This window comes from Sebastes umbrosus, chromosome 22, assembly GCF_015220745.1.
Source record: "Sebastes umbrosus isolate fSebUmb1 chromosome 22, fSebUmb1.pri, whole genome shotgun sequence".
Taxonomy (NCBI): Eukaryota; Metazoa; Chordata; class Actinopteri; order Perciformes; family Sebastidae; genus Sebastes; species Sebastes umbrosus.
The window spans coordinates 6921553-6946088 of NC_051290.1; the positions used below are offsets into that span (position 1 = coordinate 6921553).

General features: G+C 42.1%; 1 protein-coding gene across 9 annotated transcripts; it reads right to left on the bottom strand.

Moving 5' to 3' along the window:
• Nucleotides 1-532: 532 nt before the first annotated feature.
• tmem102 (transmembrane protein 102) lies at nt 533-23255 on the bottom strand. 9 transcript variants are annotated; one of them, XM_037758882.1, is made up of 8 exons: nt 22819-23255; nt 21820-21879; nt 19599-19654; nt 18252-18455; nt 4129-4467; nt 3003-3196; nt 2676-2888; nt 533-1801 (listed from the first exon to the last, which is right to left on the bottom strand). In XM_037758882.1, exons 3-8 carry the CDS (start codon nt 19606-19608, stop codon nt 1202-1204), a joined length of 1560 nt encoding a protein of 519 aa, XP_037614810.1. In that variant the 5' UTR covers nt 19609-19654; nt 21820-21879; nt 22819-23255; the 3' UTR covers nt 533-1201. The 9 variants fall into 9 exon arrangements, with proteins under 9 accessions (XP_037614810.1, XP_037614813.1, XP_037614808.1 ...); XM_037758885.1 differs by lacking the exon at nt 21820-21879 and having other exon boundaries at nt 19592-19654; XM_037758880.1 differs by lacking the exon at nt 21820-21879 and having other exon boundaries at nt 22819-23254.
• Between the last annotated feature and the right edge of the window lie 1281 nt (nt 23256-24536).

Consider the following 24536-nt stretch of genomic DNA (forward strand, 5'->3'; position numbering starts at 1 on the left):
GCCTGGTCACACCAGACAGTAGCACAGCCAAATTAACCCGCATCTGCACGCTAAATATGTGGTTCTACAACCAGTCATTAGGACTGCAAGTAATTTTTTTCATTATTGATTAATCATTTTTGTCCAAAATGTAAAAAGAAAATGTGAAAAATGCATATTATAATGTTCCAGAGCCCATAGGGGCGTCTTCAAATTACTTGTTTTATCAAACCAACAGTTCATACTCCAACAGAGGAGGTTGCGTCCATTCCATTGGAAGTGATTTTGAAATGCTGGAGTGACCAGGCCTTCAGAAAGAGAAAAGGTTAATTAACATTCTCACCATAGATTCATAAAGTTGGACCAAACTTAGTTGTTTAGGGATTACTGTATGTAAGACGTATGTTTGTTTTCGCAAAACCGCTCAAACGCGGCTCTTTGGTACATTCCATTACCCAACGAAATGTAAGCGGCATTGAAATAAAAGTTTAAGACCTAAAAAAGGAATCATATACATTTTTTAAAAAAAAGATTTATGAATACCTGAGAAAGATTTTTTTTTTTTTTTAAATGAAAAAGATGTCATAAATCGAGGCGTGGGGGTAAAAACAAAAAGAGGGCTAAAATGTAGTTGACGGAGAAAAAGAGACTCTTTGTTCAAAGACTCGGCAGTTCTCCTCACAACGTTACATTCAGTTACATCAGCCACACCTTGTTTTTCCTTTCTAATCCAGCCATCGCCCACTCTGATCTGAAATAAAAAGGAGAGAAATGCAGCAATCAAGGAGCTTTTCTCTCCCACTGTCTTTAGAAGTGTAAAGTAATTTGTGAAAACCCTTAGGCGTACATGTACACACACACACACACACACTCAAACACACTGAATTGAGCTCCAGTGGACTTATTTCACATGACTAAAGCCGGCCCTCGTCTTTGTAGCACCAGCTGATAAGTCTCGTTAAGGCCAGCTCGTTAGGAGAGGGCCGTCTCCGTGGCAACAGCTCGGTGACATCATGTCTGTTGTGCGACGTCATTTCTCAGTAGTAGGACATTTGTGTTTTTGGTTTAAAGAGTCAAGCAGCAAGGCTTCGTAGGATTGTTCAGCCTAAAGATGGTGAACAGGAGCGTCCAGTGCCTCCGACCCTCTGATGTGACGTCTCAGAGCGTTTTGTGTTTGTGAGCTAAACACATTTCCACACGCCTTCTCTGCAGCACGTCTGCATCAGTAGAACTTGTCGTCGATGCGGAAGTGCGGCCGGGTGACGTCGTCGGGGTTGAGGAAGACGGATATGGATTTCCCGGGGTTCTCGGTGACCAGCTGCTGTAGCCGCTGCGCCAGCTTGTCCTCCGAGGGGGAGATGATGCCGTTAGCCGGTTGGTGCCCGGGGGAGCCGTGGCCGTTGGTGCTCGCCGTGAGCTCCTTCTTCAGCTGGCCCGCCTGCTGCGCTTGGTCCAGAGCCGCCCGGAGGTGCTCGCTGGGATCCGAGCGCACGTGTGCGAGTTTCCTGGCGACGAGCAGCGCCTGGCTGTCCGTGAGGTGCTCCAACATGTTGCACTGGGGCAGGAAGTAGTTTGGGCAGTTTTTGCCCAGGATGCAATGAGCGAGGTCGTCCAGGAGGCCCAGGAGGAGGCGGCCGGGGGTGTCGGCGTCGGGGCTGGACAGGAAGGAGCCGGGGAGTCGGTCACAGGCCCAGAAGAGAAGGGTACGCAGGTGATAGAGGCTGAGGCCCGTACGTGGACGGGCCAGGATACGAGACAACACGGCTTTGGCTGCTTGGAAAGCCTGGGCCATGGGGTAAGGGATGCACTTCTTCAACTGAACCTGGGAATTAGACAAATAGAGGACCAATGACTGAAGGCCCTGACACACCAAGCCGACAGTCGGACGTCGAACAGTTTGGGGACGTCGGTGAGCGTCCGTCAGTCTAGTTTTTGCGGTGTGTCCTGCACCGTCGGCTCTAGTCTGCCAATGTCGGAGCTTATTCGGCCGATTCAGCATGTTGAATCTGCGGCGGCGCCCATCGGTGAGAGAAATCACTCTAATTAGCTTAAACGAATCAGTGCACGAGAAGAGGAATGGAAGTGAGGAAAGCAAGACAATGAGTAAAGTCAAGAGGAAAAACACAGAAGGCTCTTCTCATTTCATCTTTATCTCATCTGATCATTCCAATATCAGAACGACATGGCCGTCTAGAATAAAGCTAAGTGGTGAGTGAGAGTGGTGTGAAAAATGGTCGGCAAACGCCGCTTTGTTTCATGTACGTATCATAACTATGGCTTGTATTTGCAGTCCTCCGTCTCCCCTTTTTGAATGACGAATACAGACTACTGCTACCTGACGGCGTGGAGAGTTATTTCCTCTCACGCAGGCACAGAGTGTATGTGGTAGTTTGACCGTTAGCTGTAGCCTTTGCGGTGTGTTGAATGCAACTTTTTGGCCAAGACAAGGGCGACGTGAGGCGGCTCAACAGGCAGCCTTCGTCGCCGCTAGTTCTTTGATGTCGGCTTGGTGTGTCTCCAGCTTAAAGCAGGAACAGGATTAAAGGCACAGTGGTAAACTCAACGTGAACCAGAGAGATAAAAGGGTGTGGGATGAAAAGAGAAAATGGCAAAGAAAAGAAAAACAGATGGAAATGTTGTAAGGTGGCGCCAAAACATGACACCAAAATAAAAGTTGCATTTGACAATCCCCTCACCTCGCTGCGTGAGAACGCCAGCCTCCACTCCCTGTCGGGGCGACCGCCCAGCGGGGAGCAGCAGGGCAGCAGATAGAAGCCAGATATGGCTTCCTCCTCGGTGATTTTACCGTCCCAGAAGTGGTTGGCGGTCAGCCAGCCTTGGGCGACAGCCGGCCAGCCCCGAAACGACACCACGGGCAGCAGGTCGTACAGCACCCGGCTAGAGCCTGCCTGCAGGGAGGACGGCCAACACAAGTTGTTTTTTTTTGTTTACAAGAAAACTCCACAGGGAAGCTTTAAGCAGCCTTATCGATTCAGACATAGTGAGTCTTCAGCAATGTGTACCTGGAGGATGATAGTGGTGAGGGGTCCATTCCTCTCCAGTCGGTCCGGGGTGGGAATGCCTCTCTGGGGGCTGCGCCTCAGCTCCTCCACGGCTTCGCTCACCACCCCCCAGAACCAGTCTGTCACCAGGGAGGGAGAGAAGTAGCACCCATCCAGAGAATGAGGAGAGTCCAGGGAGTGCATGGAGCCTTTACCTGAGCATGGGAGAGAAGGAAGAGGAGGGATGAAGACTGGGTTTCTCCACACTGACCAGTTTCTGGCTCTAGCTCATCAAATAACCTGCTACTTTTCCCTCTGTTTAACTTGTAAATGTAATACTTCACACAATATTGGACTGTTGGTTGGACAAAACAAGCAAACTGAATCGTGCAGCCCTAAAGAAGACCTTTATGTACCTATAGTGTGCAGAAAGGTGCTGCAAACAATTCCAATCTGATTTGAACTCTTTGTCACTTTTGCCCTCTTTCTGACTTCCAGTAGCATTTTGCTGTGATACATGTACCTGCCGTCGCCTAATCCCGCCACCACAAACACAGTAGCATAAGATTCTGTGGGGAAAATGTTATACGATACGACCGGAAAATGTGGCAAATGCATTTTGCAAACAGCTGAAAATTAAAGAGATTCATATCAATAAATGCCATTACTTTTTCTCATCCTGGAAGTCTCGGCAGAGTCGTGGCAGATTGATGTTCGCGGCGCAATCTGGGAAGCCGCCGTGTGGGTTTTTGAACTTTCGATTGTGGAGTTACACTCATAAATGTTGCAGCGTGTATTTCCTGGGGAGGCATTTCTCGTTCCGCCTATCTGAGGAGTTATATAAGAGAACGGGGGGGGGGCCTCCGGCGCGGCTCGCCCGGGCGAAATTGCATCACAACATCATGCATCAAATTATCTCGGCGAAACATGAGCGAAATTCAATCAGCTCCCGTCTCCTTCCGCTCTGCACTGCTACGGTACCTTCATCGTTGTCTATTCCACTCCTCTCTCTCTCTTCACCTTCTATTTTTATACTTGTTTCCATCATCTTCTTCATTCTTACTTCACCTTTTGTTCCCTTCTCCTCTTCCTCATTACCAATTTCGCTCACTCCCATCCTCGCAACAGTTATACTTATTCTACTTACTCATTTCTCCCTCGTCCTCCTCGTCTTCCTCGGTGGGAAACCCGTTCTCCTCCTGGCAGCAGATGCTCCAGCGGGACATGACGTGTGAGTCGCAGAGGCGCAGGCTGAGCCACGAGTGGCAGGGTGGGGAGTGCCTCATGTCCAGGGTGACGGGCTGGTTGCGGTCGTGGAGCTTGAGGGCGGGAACCAGCAGGGTGAAGTCCAGGTCAAAGTCGGCCCCTTTGGCGTAGTCCCCCAGGTCCTCGGGGTTGAGGTCCAACACTCCCTCCCGGGCCCCGCCTGACAGCAACAGGTACTCGTTGGCCACCGGGAGGCGCTGGTCTACCTTCTGGACTAAGCCTGGATGGGTTGTGGGGGGTTGAGGAACAAACCCAAAAATGAATCAGCACAGTTCGTATTCAGAGAAACTGGTATGTGTGGAAAAATACGTTTCTCCGCCAGCAGAGCTGATGCAAGGGAGCAACGAGCGGAAAGGTTTGCTCACGGATGCATACACACACATTAAAATGCATTTCATATTCAGATGCACGGACGAGCTCAGAGCACGCACACTGGCTCCGGCGAAACGCGCTGGGACAGAAAACAGCAGGTCCGCAAGTGAAGGAGCCTGGGAAATTTCCGGCTTAGTTTTGTTTTGAGAGGCGCTGCATATATTCATGAGTCCGAGCTGCCAGGAATATTGACACATGAAGGAGTGTGAAATTAACAGCCCCCTCAGTGACCACTGGGCTAGACACTAATGATCAATGGCTCGCCTACATGTGTCCTCAGCCGGGCCTGCATTACAGCTTCTATACACTAAAGACCAGCAGGCAAATCACTTAAAGGGTATTTCTAGTTTATTACAACTGGGTCATACTTTTGTTTAGTTAATTTGCTGAGATCTGGGAGAATGGTAATATCACTAAAAGGAAGTCTGATGGGGCAAGAAATACGAGCAATGATATTATATAAGTATTCCTCGCTCTCCTCTCTGAGCGGTTTATAGGAGAGAAACTCGAGCCCTCCAAATCCCTTTATGGCTACTTAGCTGTGCTGTAAACTTCCCAGGCTCTGGGCCCATGGGAGCTGCCGTACTGGAGTCGAGTAAATTATGTTTTGCCAGCTTAAAAGAGCGACCGAGAAAAGGCTTGATCCCACGGCCAAACCTGTGCTGGTCTAGAGCTAGCTGCCAGCTACCACAGGGTCAAAGGTGAAGCATGGACACTTTAAAAACCTGTCGCAGGGGAGACATTGTGAGCGCTCGAGCCCCTCCAGGGCAGCTAAGTGGCTGCAGACAGCTGCAACGGGGGCATCAGACCAAGCCAGCAGGCCATGCCCGGGGGCACAAAGCTCCACATGACTCCTCTCATCCGATTACATGGGCACACAACCGAAGTGGCATGTTTTCATGTGGTGGCATGTGTGTGTGTACAGAAGCATAATGCATGATAAAAAGGAAAAAGCCACCGATACTCAAACTCATTTTAATTTTTTGGAGATTAAAAGTGATAAAAGCATTGAATTTAAAAAGTAGACCTAATATATGGAGGACCACAAGAGTCACAGAAATAGTAATAAAGCATTTAACTGATTAATAACTAATTGTACAAAAAAATAGCCATTAAGAAATTTGTTTGAAAATGAATTAATCTATGAATAAATGGAAAAAAAATTACAAAGTAATTAATTATTTGAAATTTAAATGGGCAATAAAAAAGAATTATAAAAAGCATAAAAATAAGATATTAATCCATCAATACAAATTTAAAGGGAATTCACAAAAACACCACAAAACGGTCAATAAGTATCATTTAAAAATACATTAATTAATTCATAAGTAAAGATTTTAATCAGGCATTTAAAAGGGCTCTAACTCGCTTTGTTTGAGGGCGTGCCAAATTAGCCGCTAAGCAGGTATTATGCAAATGTGTTACTTGGTGACATCACCACGTTACGGAAGAAAAGGCGTGACTTCAAACGAGGCGTTTCAGGCAGTTCAGGAGCAGTGTTTCTGCGGGGGAGAGTGACTCCCTTTGGCGTGGACTTTTATAACTTTGCAGACCTTTTACATGCATAAAAAAATATATAACACACTAATGGAAAGGGAAAAAAGCATAATAGGTCCTCTTTAAGAGAGAGCTGATTTGGCTATTTTAAAGTTTCCATGCTGATAAATTACGACCAACCGATCACGGTCTGACTGAGGAACACATCCCTGTCCGAGAGCAGCGTCCCCGCCCACGCCATCATTTGCTGCTTTATATCAAAAAGGAGACAGAGCCCTTTGATGGGATATAAAAGAATAGGTGGGAGTAAAATCCAGAGACTGAAAACGAACGAGCGACTTAAGTGGGAGTCAAAGTCAAATGTGCTTACGAGGATCTCTCTGGTGCTTTGCTTTGAAAAGGAGCTAAATGAAAGGCCTCATTTGACGCAACCACTGGGGCCGGGTGCAGTCGAAGAGAGGAAGAAAATAAAAAGTATGCGACAGCGCATCTTTGAATTTTCATGTCTCAGCAGAATCAGCTCATCTCCCTCTACGCGCTCCATTCATCTCCTGACTAGACTACTGCAGCTCAGTCCCCCCCCACCCACAGGATCCTCAGCCTCTGAACCGTCCCATGACATCCGCAGGAGTTCAACATCAAACATAGAACCGGTGTTTCACTTCATGAAAGTCTTACTAACTCTAAGCGGAGATCTCAGTAAAGATCAGAATTATTATGTAGAAAATGAATATGAATTCAGTCCTCTTTAAAAAAAGGTGCTATTGATAACATTCAGCCACTAGATGTCGCATTCTCCCTCCTCCGTTCCATTGGATTTACTTCACAACAAGTCGTTGCCAGACAGTTAACATCTAGCGCATTAATAATACAGAAAATTAGCCCACATTTCAATTCCTTTTGTTGGATTTATAGAAAAACCAATTTCTTTAAAATGTGTTATTTGGCAGGTTAACACATATTTCACTTATTTGTTTATTTTTAGTCTGGTTGAAGAACCTCAAAACCTCCACTTAACCAAACCCACACCCGTAGTATGAATGTAATCTGTAATAGCCTAGTTTACGGCAGGCTGAGAATATGTCATTGTAATGGGATTACATACAGCCTGCCTCAATAAATGCAAGTCAGAGTTTCTTTCAGCTATGTCGAAACTAGATTTAAAATTCCATTTCCCAGCTGGCCTTACTTATTAAAGAGGTCTCAATGTGGACCAAAATCTCATGTGCTGGTCCCGTCTAGTGGAGTTTCTCATCTGAGCCGCTGATTAAAGGAACACAGTAGAACTGGGTGACAGGACAAATACATACACTCTGTCGTACAGCAAAAAGTGCATCATACTTAATTCATCGTTTCTCAATCTGGGGCGTTTGTGCATGCGACTTGCAAACAAATTATGACTAATTGACAGAGGTGGAAAGTAACCATCTACATTTACTCAAGAATTGTATTTAAAGCTACTTTAGGTTGCAGTGGGCTCAAAGCTAGAGGGAAGATACTGGCATCATATGAAACCAGAAAACCTAAGGAATCCATCGGTATCAACCATGTCATAGTAGCTTGTCGCAAAGGAGGCTAAATAACGTACCAAACATATGCAGAATTTTGGCGAGGAAAAACTGGCATGGACATTTTCAAAAGGTGTCCCTTGACTTCTGTCCTCAAGATATGTGAATGCAAATGGGTTCTATGGGTACCCACGAGTCTCCCCTTTACAGACATGCCCACTTTATGATAATCACATGCAGTTTGGGGCAAGTCATAGTCAAGTCAGCACACTGACACACTGACAGCTGTTGGGCTGCAGTTTGCCATGTTATGATTTGAGCATATTTTCTATGCTAAATGCAGTACCTGTGAGGGTTTCTGGACAATATATATTCATTGTTTTGTGTTGTTAATTGATTTGCAATAACAGAAATATACATTCATTTGCATAAAGCATCATATTTGCCCACTCCCATGTTGATAAGAGTATAAAATACTTGGCAAATCTCCCGTTAAGGTACATTTTGAACAGTGATTAATTTGCATTTATTCGCGATTAACTATGGACAATCATGCGATTAATCGCGATTACATATTTTAATCGATTGACAACCCTACTACTTTTACTTAAGTAAGTACTTCTTCGACCTCTGCCGGTCGATTATCAGAAGTTGACATCTGTCGGGTTGGAGAAAAGAGGGGGAGGGGAGAAAGACTGGATGGGCAGATCAAAGAGAAGAAGAGAGGGGAAAAGACAGTGTCGGAGGGAGGAGCGGATCAGACGCCAGCCAAAGGGCAACAAGTCTGATGCTGGGACTCCTCTGATTGTCTGGTTTTATCTGCCACATCATAAATTGGGTCGAATAGGCGAGGAGGAGGAAAAGAGTGATGAAAAAGAGAATAAAGAGCATCTTATCGGCTTCAGTTAGAGAGGGGAAAAACTGTATCAATTAGAGGCTCCCTCACTCTCCAACGCTGGCTGCGGGAAGTTTGAGGTTGTTCCAAGGAACACAATCTATTTTTTAATCCAAACTCTCAAATCGACAGTCGCACGCTGCTTTACTGGGCGTTTGCCAGCGAGCACGCACACACACGTGAATACACCCTCCATCATACATGCCTGTAGACACACTACATAGTCTGAGAATAGAGCTGGAATGGAGCCAGTCTAGGCTGGTTTCACAGCCACGGATTAAACCTAATCCTATAAGAAATGTCTTTGAATGTAGATTTCCATTAGTGGGAAGTTTTTCGATAAGAGCTATTTTCAGACTGGACCCAATTCCAAGTCTGTGAAAAGACTATTTGATGGCTATTGGTTACTCCATCAGGCTCAGTGTGTGGTAACACTAACGCTTACATACCTACCTACCTATCTGGCATGCTTCCACATACTACTCTCAACCTCTTAAGCCAATTAAAAATCTAAATGCATCATAATAACTACGAAAAAGGGTTTCATAATTGAACGTCTATCAGCAGTAAAATCATGAACCAAACTTTCAAGGGTAAAACCCACGCGTGTGCTGCAATCAGGGAGCAATCATGCCGTTGCTAAGAGTCTTTGAAATGACCTGCTCCAGGAGATGAGAAAAAAAATCCAATATGTGATTTTAACATCAATAAATCATCACAACTTTAATCCTGGGAGATAACCATGATTACCATAAACAAACAGCACGGAGATCTGCAGCCGCTGCCGACCTCTCTGCACCGCTTTTTTTACTTTAAGAAATTGGATTTGCTTAAAAAAAGAGATGAAAGTAATGCAGGATTTCACACAACAGTTTTCACAATTCTAGCCACTTACATGCATATTTAGTGTGAGACAAAGGATGCTACAAGCAAGACTAAAAGCAAGGAAGGACAAGCGATGCAAACTCTTTTTGACAAAGATAAATGAGGGTCTAAACGCATTTATATAAAAAGCACGGCAGACCAACCTTGAAGTCTCTGCCCTGCCTCAAAATATGAAAAAATGATATATCATGTCTTTATTTAAAAACTAATTCACCATGATTTAAAAATCAATAGATCATTTACTTGCACCAAAGCTTGTCATCTGTCTTGGGAGTTAGTTAACAACGCTATACTGTATATATATACTGTGTGATATAACACGCTGATGTATTGAACTGCATCAGTACAGCATGGCCTAGAAGGTTCCTGGTGTGGTTGACAAGTATAGTATAGTTATATCTGAAGTGATTGCACAGACATCCTGCCACGCACCTATACCGAATACACATACTATATTTTACCCCCATGGGTGCATTCAGACATGCCCGCTTTCAAAACGGAGCTACAAAGTGACACCGCTGCTGAGAAATCCCCCTGAAGCGGAGAAGCGGCATCATGGGAAAGACGTCCTTTCTCATCACAGCCAGAGCGGGGGGAGAGTATTCTGCCACACACCTCTAGTTTGATAGACTCCCAAAATAGCTCTGCAAATCTCTCTGGAAAATGGGATTCCTCTAAATAAGCCGATGACTTTCTATTTGCTGGAGAAGGCTGCTGAAAGTGAGAGAGAGGGGGGGGGGGGGTCTGAAACTGGGCAGCGCTAACAACTGAAATGTAGGCAAGTTTCTGACATTCACGTAGTTTCATAAAAATAACCGAGGCACATGGCACGGCAGAGTATACAACTTAAATCTTCATAAATATAGTGTCTCTCTATCTGAAAAGCAGCCTGGCTGTCTGACCAAGTCATAAACAGATAAAGAAGTAGTTCAACATTTTGGGAAATGCATTTATTCGCTTACTTGCTGAGAGTTACTCTCATGTCTCTACGCTAAAAATGAAGCTATAACTTGCAGTCAGTTAGCTTAGCTTAGCATAAAGACTGGGAACACAGGGAGATGTTTAGCCTGGCTCTGTCTCAAGGCAAAAAGAAAATCTGACTAGAGCTGCAACGATTAGTCGATTAATTGATGAGTCGATTATTTTTCTGTCGATCGACTCATCGATTAGTCGACTAAAGTCATTTTTCATGCAGAAATTGGCAGTAAATGCTGCTTTCAGCATCTCAAATATTGAGATTCCCTGCTTTTCTCTGTTTTAAATCATATTTAACGCAATATCTGGATTTTGGACTGACAAAACAAGACATTTAAAGACATCACCTTGGACTTTTAAGAAACTGGGATGGACATTTTTCACTTTTTTTGGACATTTTGACCAGACCATTAATCTAGAAAATAATCGTCAGATGAATCTATAATGAAAATAATTGTTAGTTGCAGCCCTAAATCTGACTACCAGCGCCTTCTACTAATTAAAAGATTGTACCTTGTTTGTTTAATCTACAAAGAACGAGGAGGAGGTTATGCGTTGGGATTATTTCTTGACCAGGAGTAGTGACATCCTCGAGTCTCGTCGTCACAACGAGGTTGCCAGGTAACCAGTGGAGACTGAAGCCTTGCTGTTTTCCCCTGCTTTCAGTATTTATGCTAAACTAAGCTAACCATCTCCTGACTGCATCATATTTAACAGACAGATATGAGAGTGGTATCTATCTTCTCATCCAACTCTCGAAAAGAAACGCAAATAAGAGTCCTAAAATGTTCCTTTAAAAACCTTATGCCCATGTTTGGAAGGCTCTAACATTTAAAACAAAAGTCTAATTATTTGCTTTTAAAAGAGTAATCTAGCTAAATGTTATGTATCTGCAAGTTCTTGTTTCAGGGCACCTTGGTGCAGCAGTTGCTGTCTGATTGTTGTTGCACATCTCCTACCTCTGTGTGACCTACGCTGTTATTTCAGACAATAAAACTCTAATTCAGCAGCAGAGCATGCAATGACAATAATCTTAAAAGCAGTCTCGTCCCCAAAAGGAGCAATTCAATCTGTTACAAATGACTCCTGACTAATATAGTCTCGTGTTAGCGGATGCTATCAGCGCTGTCGAAACCGGCGCTTCTCGCAGCCTCACCTCGTGCGCTTAATGGCAGGGATTAATCCCAGACGACCCAGCATGCTGAAAGGTGAGCCATTTCGCCCGCTCGCTGTTTATGAATTCATATCAAGGAAGGCGGGAGATTAGCTCAAAAATAGGCTTCTTAGAGAAGAGGAATGGAGAAGCTCCAATTAAATCTGATGGGGCGGGGGGATACGCCTGCGTGTGAATGTGTTTAATACAACAAACAGGGCTCAGAGGGACGACAGACATTGTGTATCTAAACCACCTGCGGGGGAGAGAGGACGCAGGAAGCTGTCGGGGTGTCCCAGCTCTTCACTGCTGCTTTTGATGCCAGCTCCACTGTGATACCGTGTTCCCCTTAAATGACAGGCAATTAGCACTGAAAGGGAAAAAGTGTCACTGCAGGTTTCCTTTAACATTTTAGGGCAGCAGGTCCCTTGAGAAGCCATGCACAACGGATCCTAACCTTTGGTATTCCTATTAAGGAAGGGAAAGAGAGCTGATCAATTCAGTGTCACATTAAATATATATATTTATATCTTTAGGGCTGTCAATCGATTCAAATAGTTAATCATGATTAATCATTAAATTAATCGCTCATTTTTTATCAGTTCAAAATGAACCTTTAAAGGAAATTTGTCAAGTATTTAATACTCTTATCAACATGGGAGTGGGAGCTTGTTTTATGCAAATGTATGTATATATTTATTATTGGAAATCAATTAACAACACAAAACAATGACAAATATTGTCCAGAAACCCTCACAGGTACTGCATTTAGCATAAAAAATATGCTCAAATCATAACATGGCAAACTGCAGCCCAACAGGCAACAGCAGCTGTCAGTGTGTCAGTGTGCTGACTTGACTATGACTTGCCCCAAACTGCATGTGATTATCATAAAGTGGGCATGTCTGTAAAGGGGAGACTCGTGGGTACCTAGAGAACCCATTTACATTCACATATCTGGAGGTCAGAGGTCAAGGGACCCCTTTGAAAATGGCCATACCAGTTTTTCCTTTCCAACATTTAGTGTATAATTGGAGCGTTATTTAGCCTTCTTTGTGACAAGCTAGTATGACATGGTTGGTACTAATGGATTCTTTAGGTTTTCTAGTTTCATATGATGCCAGTATTTTTACTCTTGCTTTAAAACTGAGCCCGCTACAACCTAAAAACCGCAAGTTGCATTAATGCGTTAAAGAAATCCGTGGCGTTAACGCGTTACTGTCGTGTTATGATTGTGTTATTGACAGCCCTAATTTTCTTTATGCTCAAGATAAAAGGAAAACAGACTCTACAACTACACTTGAGAGAAGGAAGGAAGAGGGAAATATCTTCAGTTCTGTGCCCTTCAACATCCCTCGATACATACGAGAAACTTTTTTTAAGGATTACTGAAAAGTGTCGAGGTGCATGGCAAACATATACTTTTTTTTATTTTTTCTCCCCCAGCAACTGAGACAGCTACAGCCTGCACACAAGATACGGTTATCAGTTGACAGCTACAGACCAAATGATTCCTCCCTCTTCGCCCCAGGAGTGTGATTATGAAAGAGCAAAAATCACAATGCCAGCCTCGGTTATTAAAATGAGCGGCGCAGCGGATGATGCGTCATGCAATGTCAAAACACTGCTTACTGAACATGCTGAATTCTGGAAGTCATATTTAATTAGATACCATGAAAGACACTTAATGGATGATGGGATGTGTGTGTGACACCGTGCTGTGTTTAAATGACAGACAGGTGTTGGTTGATTTGTTACAGAGCCTTATGTAATAGAGGTTGTGATCTATGGTAAATTAACATCATCTAAATGGTGTTTTGCATTCATTCTCACTGATGTGCCAGCTGTCCAACACAATTAAGATTTAATGCCAAAAAAAGGTGAGTCAGCGAGTAACAATGGCCATCATTTTATGGCAGGCGAGGTGCATCTCATCTGTGCTGCTTGGCACTGGAGAGTCAGCGCTGATGAAAACTGAACAGAAACATTTCAGTCATCTACTGTTGCGGTGCCATGGTTCTGGCCTGGCTGCCAGATGAAGACAGGCTCTCCAATCCATAATGGCACTAGCAGAGAGTTAGTCAGCCAACGTAGCCATGCGGGGCCCCCGGATCCCGAGCTAAAAAACTACAACTGAACTCTGAGCATCAGAGCGGGGCCCTGCAATGAGGCAGGAAATCACAGCAGTGGAGAGACAGCGTCCACAAATAAGTCCACCAACATCTCCGTGTTTTGGAACTGCAAAGTCCTTTTGAGCCACAACAATCACAGACAAATCTTGAGATTGTAGTGGGACTGATTAATGTGCAGGCCATCACGTATATACACACAAACAGGCTTCGTTTTGTTTTTCATTTTTCATCACAGCTCAAGGCGAACTTTTGTCTCTCCCGACTTGGAAACCAACTCAGGTGCTGATGATCACCCTTCTCTGACTAACCGCCTTCACTTATCACTGTTTGAGTCCAAATGTGCATCAAGCTAAGTGGCCTAAGTGTGAAGAATAGTGGAAAACAAAAGAGGCTGATGTAAGAAGCCCCACGGGAAAGCAAGATGTTGAGGTCACTGTCGTACAGAGTGAAGATCTGGTGCACTGCTTAAAGAGTAAAACGCATTTATTTTCTTCAAAATCTCAACATACAACAGGTTATTTTTCTCGTCTCACGGATGAAAATGTCAAAATCTGTGCCAAGATAAGAACAGCGCTCATGACTTTTTTAAAAACTTGGATCAAAAAGCATCCATTTTCACAGGCGTCAGGGGGAAGATGAACTCTGAACTGAACTCTCTCAAGCTGGTTAACAAACTTTAAGATCTGAAAAAGTTGGGTTCGGGGCCATGTCGGGGCCTAGCACAAGATCTTCTGCTTCAACCGGCAGTGTGGATCCATTTCTGCCTTCATCACACTTTTGTTCTTCAAAAGACATATACAGTGGCCCCCACCGCGCTTGCCTGAAGGCAAACCGCAGTGTTTACTCAAACGCGGGGTAAATAAGAGCCTCTTCTTGGATCTGTCAAGACTGTGAAGAAATTCACTGGGTGTACTTGTGAATGTGAGTGTGTGCGCAAGTTTAATCTCTTTTCTCTTTCCTTTCTCCTGACAGTGTGGAAAAGCACAGTGGGGATCCTTCTACAGCTCCAAATGTATAAAACATCTGGCAAAAACAGCCACTCGTGCTCAGCATCCATTCACACACACCTATACAGCTACTGTATGACGAGCCTCCTCCAGCAGGCCGGCATGCTGTAACAAGGTCCCTCTATCAAAAGGATGATATTTGCTTTTCAATGCTGCCTGTCATCCTCCGCAGGGCCTTGAGAGGCATACAGCTCCTAATGCAGCTACCACCGCATACTTAAAAGGGATAGTTCGGATGTTTTGAAGTGGTGTTGTATGAGGTACTTATCCATAGTCAGTGTATTACCTACAGTAGATGGCCGTCGGTACGCCTCCAGTTTGGAGAAACAGACAGGAGTACCAGCACGGGAGCAAAGTAATGTACTGCTGTGGACGGGGGCAGCAAAACAGATTTTAGACACCTAAAAAAATCAGTATAGGTGTACTAGAACCAAATATCTTCACTGCTTTAACTTGTAATCGGGAGTCTTTATGTCTTTGTGGTTTCACACTACAGTACACGACTGACCGGCGACAGGGTGGAAAAGAAAGGGCAGTCTGACGGCAAGGTAAAGCGGTGAAAATATTCTAAATATAGCGTACACTTAAACTGATATTGATTTTTTTTTTGGTGGGCCTCTTTTTAGATGTCTAAAATACATACGTTTTGCTGCTGCCCCCTTCCACAGCAGTACACTGCGGTTCTCCGAACTGGGCGCGTGCCGACCGTCATCTACTGTAGGTAATACACTGACTATGGATAAGTACCTCATACAACCCCAATTCAAAAAATCCGAACTATCCCTTTAACTTTATATTCCTAGAATCTCACACAAACCCTCCCGTGTAAAGAAGCAAACTTTTTTGTCTTTTTCTTTTCACAGCTGGAGCTGTCGCAGCGGGCGGTGAGGCACAGGGTACGAAAATACCAGCAAACCATATAAGTGATTATACCGGAGAGAGAAAGCAGCCTCACAACTGGAAAAAAAAAAAAAAAAAAAAAGTTACCGGGAGATTCTCAACCAAGAGAGAGTGGGAGCAGACAAAAAAGTAAAGTACAGGGCTTTGCACTGGAATCATAAAAAATGAAATCTGAACAAAGGGGAAGACAGAAAAATAGCTGGTTTAGTTAAAAGTTCAAGGAAAAAAAAAATCCCTGCCTGTACAGTGTGTGGTGATACAATGAATGAGAAAAACAGGCTTGAAGGCCATTTTGATTTGTGTGGTTTCTCCTCGGGTGAGGCGGCATGTTTGATTTCTACAGGAGCCGTCTATCAACCAGTGCAATACTACTAATTTGACGGGGATTGTTAAACTGTGTGTGATGATATTCTGGGACACACACAAGGCTGAGCAGACCTCTTACGAGACGGACAGAGGACTTGCAAAAAGTGTAAAATTGGGAAACAAAACCAGAGGAGTGGAGCGAGAAACTAGAGCTCGAACTTTCTGGCCAAACAGGTTTTGTTTCCAGTGTACATGGACGGACTGATAGTGACATGAGAGAACAAGGATGACAGCAGGGAGGGGGGAGAGTGCCACCTATTGGACAAACAAACACACTTCACTTCTTCTTCACTCACAACTGACAATAAAAAAACAATACATCTGAGACCGCTTCATGTCTCACTTAGCAAACCCATCTCTCAGAAGTTCAGCATGAATGTCAGCACGCATGGAGAGAGTAGTGCAACACACAGAGAATATATGAATCATATATGCGACTGAATGTGCTTGACACACATTACAAGCCTCGAATTTTGCACACAAAAAACACAACAACCATGTAATAATGTGTCTGCTAGGGGATTAAATTGAAGATTCACACGTATCATTTCACTGCAGACTAATTCTATAGTGTTGATCGTGTTTGTCACACGCGCCGTCTCGCAACCTGAGTCATAAAACGTGTCGGCGAAGGAGAACCGTGTCCCATCCCGTTTAAATGAGATCCTGAAGCTTTGTCCTATTTTGCCTAAATTAAATTTGCCACATGTCTATAGGCAGAAAGTGACAAATCAAAAACGACCACTAAGATGCTACAGATTGCATTTTGAAGAGTGGAAGTCTCAGAAATAAAAGTAAATATATCTTCTGCTATATGTGATTAAACCACCGCCGTTGACCAGGCTACATATCAAATCCAAACTATCACTTTAAGAATGAAATAACAAGCAGCATGTGAGGGCGCCTCCAGAAAAAAGCAGGACTCATCACCATTAGACCTTTTGCTTTCATCTCCCCTTTGGCATCAATTTGCATAAAGCGCAATGGTTTCATACATTTTCCTGTACAAGCCTCCTACACTGCATCTACTGCTGGACTCCTACTGAAGTATACAGTAAACCATGATATGGATTTGGCTGTATAATTTGTTCCAGTATGAAACTGATTTTGCTCAGCATGTCACATAAAACGTACTGACTGCAGGCACAGCTCACTGCATGTTAAGGCACGTTCAGTAGCGAACAATAGTGTGTGAGTGTGGGAATGATTACTCATTGCTCTCAGTAACACTACCCTGGGTAAATAAAGGCGGGGGAAATAGAGAATATACGCTTCATTTCACATACACTAAAAGGTATGCACATCTGCATACTAAGAAAAAGAGGCTCAGCTACAGAGTAAGATCATACTGAAGCGACATGTTATAGTTTCATCTGTGTTTAGACAGCAAGGAAAACACATGTTTCAGGATCTATGCAGAATACACCGTGACATACTTCTGCACATTTAACACAGTCACAATTATTTAGTGGGGAATAGACGATTGGTGCAGTGTGACAATACACTGTGTAAAGAGGACAGCTCTGATAATAGGTTTCGCCATCTTTCCAGTGTTAACATCCCACCCTTATCAGCATAATCATGGTCCTGTCTAGATGTGGGGCTGTCGCAATATTGACGAGCCAACCTTAGGGGGGTGGCAAGCGACCGCCACAACCGCTATGTCCACGTTTTTTTCTGATTCTGTGCTGAACGCTGCACGTTTTTTTCTGGTCGCCAAGAGCTGAAAAATGTTCAACTTTGGGTGAAACACTGCACTCATCATTGTCACTGTTTATTTAACAATAAAGCGCTGCGCCTCATTGCCCTTCTGTGTTCTGTATTGAACAATAAACAAGTATTTAAGTAGTTTGAAAACTGTCATCTTTGTCATTTCAAAGCAATAATATACGTAATAATAGCCTAACAATAAAGCTTATTTATACAGCCCCAAAATCAGGATAAATGAAGCAATTTGCTAAATGAAAAAGGCAATAATATTGCACATCGTGCTGCTGAGCCAATCATTGTTACCGCATGGGAAATTCCTTCACTGTGACAGCCCTATCTAGAAGATAACCCACAAATTTTGTGCGGAAAAAACTCAAAAAAAAACTTGCTGCCCGACAACCTAACATCCTAACCTCAACCATCTCACGAGAGTTTCACAACTTGTGGGTTACCTTCTAGACACAACCCATAACCATATCTCCATACTAAATCAAAGCTAATGGTCGCATTCATATCAGTTTGAGGATTAAAGACAATGAGATGTTGGGGATAAACTGTGACACAGAGCATACTATCCAGTGTGTTTTTTTGTTTGCAGACATACCTAGCATGTTGAAGATAAAGTCCTTGGCGGTGTGGACCTCTAAGGCGGTCTGGTCTCCGAAGTCTCCCTGTTCCAGCACAACCAGCTCAGACACCTGTGCCGACAGCTGGTCCAGGGTGGCCCCCGACCGGAAGTCCACCTCTGACAGCTTCTTGGCGGGGGCTGGGGAGCGCGGCGCCACCGCACTCATCAGGGACTCCATCTCTACAGCAGGGTAAAGGGCGAGGAGAGAGAGAAACTGTTGTTGGTTTGTATATCTTCAGAGTTTTAATATCACAACAGCCTTATTTTCATGGCTAACTCAGTCCAAAAGGGCACCCTGAGGGATAAATTATGCTGTCACTGTGCCAATAATAACTATTGGTTTTAGCACCCTAGAAGGAGCAGAGTGTAACGTTATCTTACAGCCTTCTGTATGTTTAGACTGATTTACTTCTTGAGCCTTCATGTTTTCATGGCTATATAATGCTTTCCTTGTTTTCAACGGCCTTGTGTGAATCATGAGACTTTGAGGGGCAATTCTGGAGGAGCACATGACATCAGGGAACAACTAACATTAAATATTAATAGCAGAAAATCTGACGCCGGTAGCCGGTAGCAAATTACAGCTTTTGATCAACATCAACCTCATGCGGTCGGACTATTAAAAGCCCAAAGATGCATTGATAACACGATTATAAAACAGCATCTCTTCTGATCCCTTACATGTTTTAAATGGGGAATATCAACTTCTGCCCTCCAAGAGGCGATTTAGAGTCCCTACATTTAACCGCATCAGGCTAAAGAACAGGCTTTTGTCCATCAGTCCATCTTGTTGCTAAATAATAATTAATGTGCTGCTAAAGACATGTAAATCCAGAGGACAGATGGTAATGGTGTAATGGGTTATGTATGAATAATTGTGATGTGATTTGTTTTTTATCTGATGGGTCTTATTTGTCTGTCTGTTTATGGTAACAGTATGTCTATTGTATGTGTACTTTTTCTCAAACTGAGCTGCCTATGGATGCAAAATGAGTGCAATCAGTGCAAACTGACAATAAAGTTGTATTGTATCGTATCGTAATAAGAGCATGCATTATGCCACTATTCTCTATTACTGAGTGGAATTTTAAATAAATATTTGTAAAAACATATATAACATATTAATATGATCATTATAAATCATGCTGTTTTGCAGACTCAAGTGCAGTAAATTGATTAGAGGAATCATAGTAGTTCCAGTTTCTCATGTAGGCTTGCGTTTTAATATTTGAGACTTTTGCATTATTATGTGAATCCCAGCTAAACCACTGCCTTTCTAAAAAATAAACCATGTTGTTGAACAAAACTTAGTTTACTGCTTACTTTTTGACATTTCTTCTGTGTGCTAGCATGTGTCCATGGGGTCCAGTTTGTTGAGTCTTTAAAGGAATTAACATGAAGTGGAAGGTTATAGTCAGAGTATATTCAGGGGTTATTTGTTTTAATATATAAAACAGTGTGCCCTGAAAGTAAAAACATTATAAGATCATTATAAATCATAATAAGTGTGCTGTTTTGCAGCCTCAAGTGTAGAAAACTGATTAGATGAATGCGGTTCCAGTTTCTCATGTAGGATTGTGTTTTAATATTTGAGGCTTTTGCATTGATATGGTGTGTGTGAATCACAGCTAAATCACTGCCTTTCCAAACATAAACCTGCAAACCATGCAGGTTGTTGCACAAAACTTAGTTTGCATGTGTCCATGGGGTCCAGTTGGTTGAGTCTTTAAAGGAATTAGCATGAAGTGGAAGGTTATAATTATATAAAATAGTGTTCCCTGAAGGTAACAAGACACAAACTTGCAATGTAAACACCAGCTTAGTGGAGAGGAATGACAACATGGCCTCTGGCCCACTAAAAATATTTGTAAAAACATATATAACATATTAATATGATCATTATAAATCATGCTGTTTTGCAGCCTCAAGTGCAGTAAATTGATTAGAGGAATGTAGTTCCAGTTTGTGCCTTAATATTTGAGACTTTTGCATTAAGTGAATCACAGCTAAACCACTGTCTTTCTAAAAAATAAACCTGCTAACCATGCAGGTTGTTGCACAAAACTTAGTTTGCATGTGTCCATGGGGTCCAGTTAGTTGAGTCTTTAAAGGAATTAGCATGAAGTGGAAGGTTATAATTATATAAAATAGTGTTCCCTGAAGGTAACAAGACACAAAACCCACTAAAAATATTTGTAAAAACATATATAACATATTAATATGATCATTATAAATCATGCTGTTTTGCAGCCTCAAGTGCAGTAAATTGATTAGAGGAATGTAAATCCAGCTTGTGCCTCTCATATAGGCTTGTGTTTTAATATTGGAGACTTTTGCATTATGTGAATCACAGCTAAACCACTGCCTTTCTAAAAAATAAACCTGCAAACCATGCAGGTTGTTGCACAAAACTTAGTTTGCATGTGTCCATGGGGTCCAGTTAGTTGAGTCTTTAAAGGGATTAGCATGAAGTGAAAGGGTTAATCGCAGTATAGTGAGTGGTTATATGTTTACACCTTTAAATAACTATATAAAACAGTGTTCCCTGAGAGTAACAAGACAAAAACCTGCAATGTAAACAGCATATAATCATTATAAATCATGCTGTTTTGCAGCCTCAAGTGCAGTAAATTGATTAGAGGAATCATAGTGGTTCCAGTTTGTGCCTCTCATATAGGCTTGTGTTTTAATATTTGAGGCTTTTGCATTGATATGGTGTGTGCAAATCACAGCTAAATCACTGCCTTTCCAAACATAAACCTGCAAACCATGCAGGTTGTTGCACAAAACTTAGTTTGCATGTGTCCATGGGGTCCAGTTGGTTGAGTCTTTAAAGGAAATAGCATCAAGTGGAAGGTTATAGTCAGAGTATATTGAGTGGTTATATGTTTACACCTTTAAATAATTATATAAAACAGTGTTCCCTGAGAGTAACAAGACAAAAACCTGCAATGTAAACAACATATAATCATTATAAATCATAATAAGTGTGCTGTTTTGCAGCCTCAAGTGCAGTAAATTCATTAGAGGAATCATAGTGGTTCCAGTTTGTGCCTCTCATATAGGCTTGTGTTTTAATATTTGAGGCTTTTGCATTGATATGGTGTGTGCAAATCACAGCTAAATCACTGCCTTTCCAAACATAAACCTGCAAACCATGCAGGTTGTTGCACAAAACTTAGTTTGCATGTGTCCATGGGGTCCAGTTGGTTGAGTCTTTAAAGGAAATAGCATCAAGTGGAAGGTTATAGTCAGAGTATATTGAGTGGTTATATGTTTACACCTTTAAATAATTATATAAAACAGTGTTCCCTGAGAGTAACAAGACAAAAACCTGCAATGTAAACAACATATAATCATTATAAATCATAATAAGTGTGCTGTTTTGCAGCCTCGAGTGCAGTAAATTCATTAGAGGAATCATAGTGGTTCCAGTTTGTGCCTCTCATATAGGCTTGTGTTTTAATATTTGAGGCTTTTGCATTGATATGGTGTGTGCAAATCACAGCTAAATCACTGCCTTTCCAAACATAAACCTGCAAACCATGCAGGTTGTTGCACAAAACTTAGTTTGCATGTGTCCATGGGGTCCAGTTGGTTGAGTCTTTAAAGGAATTAGCATCAAGTGGAAGGTTATAGTCAGAGTATATTGAGTGGTTAGTTGCCCTGAGAGTAACAAGAGAAAAACCTGCAATGTAAACAACATATAATCATTATAAATCATAATAAGTGTGCTGTTTTGCAGCCTCAAGTGCAGTAAATTCATTAGAGGAATCATAGTGGTTCCAGTTTGTGCCTCTCATATAGGCTTGTGTTTTAATATTTGAGGCTTTTGCATTGATATGGTGTGTGCAAATCACAGCTAAATCACTGCCTTTCCAAACATAAACCTGCAAACCATGCAGGTTGTTGCACAAAACTTAGTTTGCATGTGTCCTTGGGGTCCAGTTAGTTGAGTCTTTAAAGGGATTAGCATGAAGTGAAAGGGTTAATCACAGTATAGTGAGTGGTTATATGTTTACACCTTTAAATAACTATATAAAACAGTGTGCACTGAAAGTAACAAGACAAAAACTTGCCATGTAAACAGCAGCTTAGTCAACATGGCCTCTGCTCCACTAAACTAGGTCAATTAGCCAGCTCCTAGCTCGCTGCTAAGCTAATAGCAGAGCTAATTAGCTAGCCTGGCAGTTATTAGCTTGCTAATTAGATTAATACAAAACAAACTAGTGTCTAATAGATTGCATAAGACTTCTCTGCAACGCATTAGCAACACCTTGCAGTGATAAAGTCTGTGTTGTAACCTCACTTTACAGTTAAGCTAATTTCTTTTATTAGCCAACTAGCTTATATTAGCAGCATGCTAACTAGCATGCATGCATGCACAGGAGAAGTGCAGCACATGCAAACACACATTCACACTAAACATGTATACCTACACATGCACCCACATGTCCTCAGGGTTAGTTAGCTTGCTAGTCGCAGATCATAACATTAGCTATGAGGCTAAAGCTGTGAGATATTGCAGACACACATAACACACCCTTTCCACAGTGATGCGAGGAGCTTCTCTTCTGTCTCTTATCTCTTATTGTTGTGCTTCAATCCGCCTTCTTCAGCTGTCATTTCCAACCAACAGGTCCCAGCTGGAGCCACCTTCCTCCTGGCAACACAGTCCCAGATATCATGGTCCTCCTCTTCCTCCTCTTCCTCCTCCTGCTGCTGCTCTACAGGATCCAGATCCAGATCCAGGGATTAGTTAGTAGCACAACCCACATTGCATTTGGATTTGTGAGGTCAGGTTATGGTGATTAGAATATTGTGTCCATGCAGAGAGAAGATGAGGATGCTGCTGCTGTGGTTTAGTAGTAGTAGTAGTACCAGGGCGTTTTCACTGGTGCACACAGACAGTGTTTTGATGCATGAAGCATGAGAGCAGCAGTGCTTTTGTAAGTCCAGCAGCAGCAGCAGCAGCAGGAGGGCTGCATGTGGAACTACTGATTCTCTGCACACCCCTATTAATAATAATAATGATAATGATTAGATGCTGATAGAGGTAGGTTACAGTGGATTGCACTTTTCCATGTTAAGAGAGATCCTCATATAATATAATATATTTTTTAATTAATTATGGTATTGTATAGTTACAATTACATTACAACTTCTAACTGTGATAATGCACACAGAAGGATGTATTTTTTGTTTCAGCATAAAATTTAAAAAAAAAAAAATTAGCCTATTATTATTTTTTTCAAAATGCAGTATATATATATTATTTTTTTTATTATTTATTATTATTTTTTATTTACTTATCTTTTTGTCTTTTTGGTCCTTTCCTTTTTCCTTTTTCCTTTTTTTTTTTGTATGTGTTTCATTTATGTTGCTATAGGATTTAATTCATTTATAAGTATAAATGTAATTGTTTATGAAATTAACTCTGCTTATCTAATGGTGCAGTAATATTGTTATAGGGAATGGGGGGGGGGGGGAGATATAATTTGTTTATACAATTGTTGCACACAGAAGGATGCATTTTTTGTTTCAGCACAAAATAGAAAAAAAATCAAATTAGCCTATTATAATTTTTTTCAAAATGCAATATACCCAAATCTCTTATGGTTAGCCCTAACTAATTTCCATTTAAATTTACCTCATACATACTGTAAAAAAAATTACAAATGTAATCCACCAAACTCTACAAAAATAACTTTAAAGGTCCCATATTATAAAAAAGTGAGATTTTCATGTATTTTTTTTATTATAAAGCAGGCTTAAGTCCTATATAAATACTGTGAAAGTATCGAAACACTCAATCCACAGGGAAATACACACAGCCCGTATTCAGAAACTCTGCATTTGAAACAAGCTGTCAGGATTTCTGCCCATTCGTGATGTCACGAATATACAATATTTAGACCCTTGACACAATTTTAAACGTAAACATTCTAAACGTGTCCCAGTTTATTCGTGGTTACAGTGGATGTGAATAACATCAGCTGACAGGAAGTACACGTGGACCCAAGCTGTTGCCTAGCAACGCAATTCTGTCACAATTCCATCAAAATGCGCTAAAACGGAGCGTTTCAGACAGAGGGTAAATACAGGCATATTCAGGCTGACAGTATGAGGAAAATAAAGGTTTTTTTGATCATTACAGCATGTAAACATGTTCTAGTAGAAACACAAAATACAAGTATGAACCTGAAAATGAGCATAATATGGGACCTTTAAAGGGTTATTCCAGCATTTTATTATAACACT

What these genes read in the sequence shown, in the direction of transcription:
- tmem102 (XM_037758879.1), bottom strand. An exon ending in GAAATGTCAAAAAGTAAGCA is followed by an intron (nt 18,456 to 19,591) that starts GTAAACTAAGTT and finishes ACCCTGCTGTAG; the next exon opens with AGATGGAGTCCCTGATGAGT. An exon ending in TCACCACTATCATCCTCCAG is followed by an intron (nt 2,889 to 3,002) that starts GTACACATTGCT and finishes TCCTCCCTGCAG; the next exon opens with GCAGGCTCTAGCCGGGTGCT.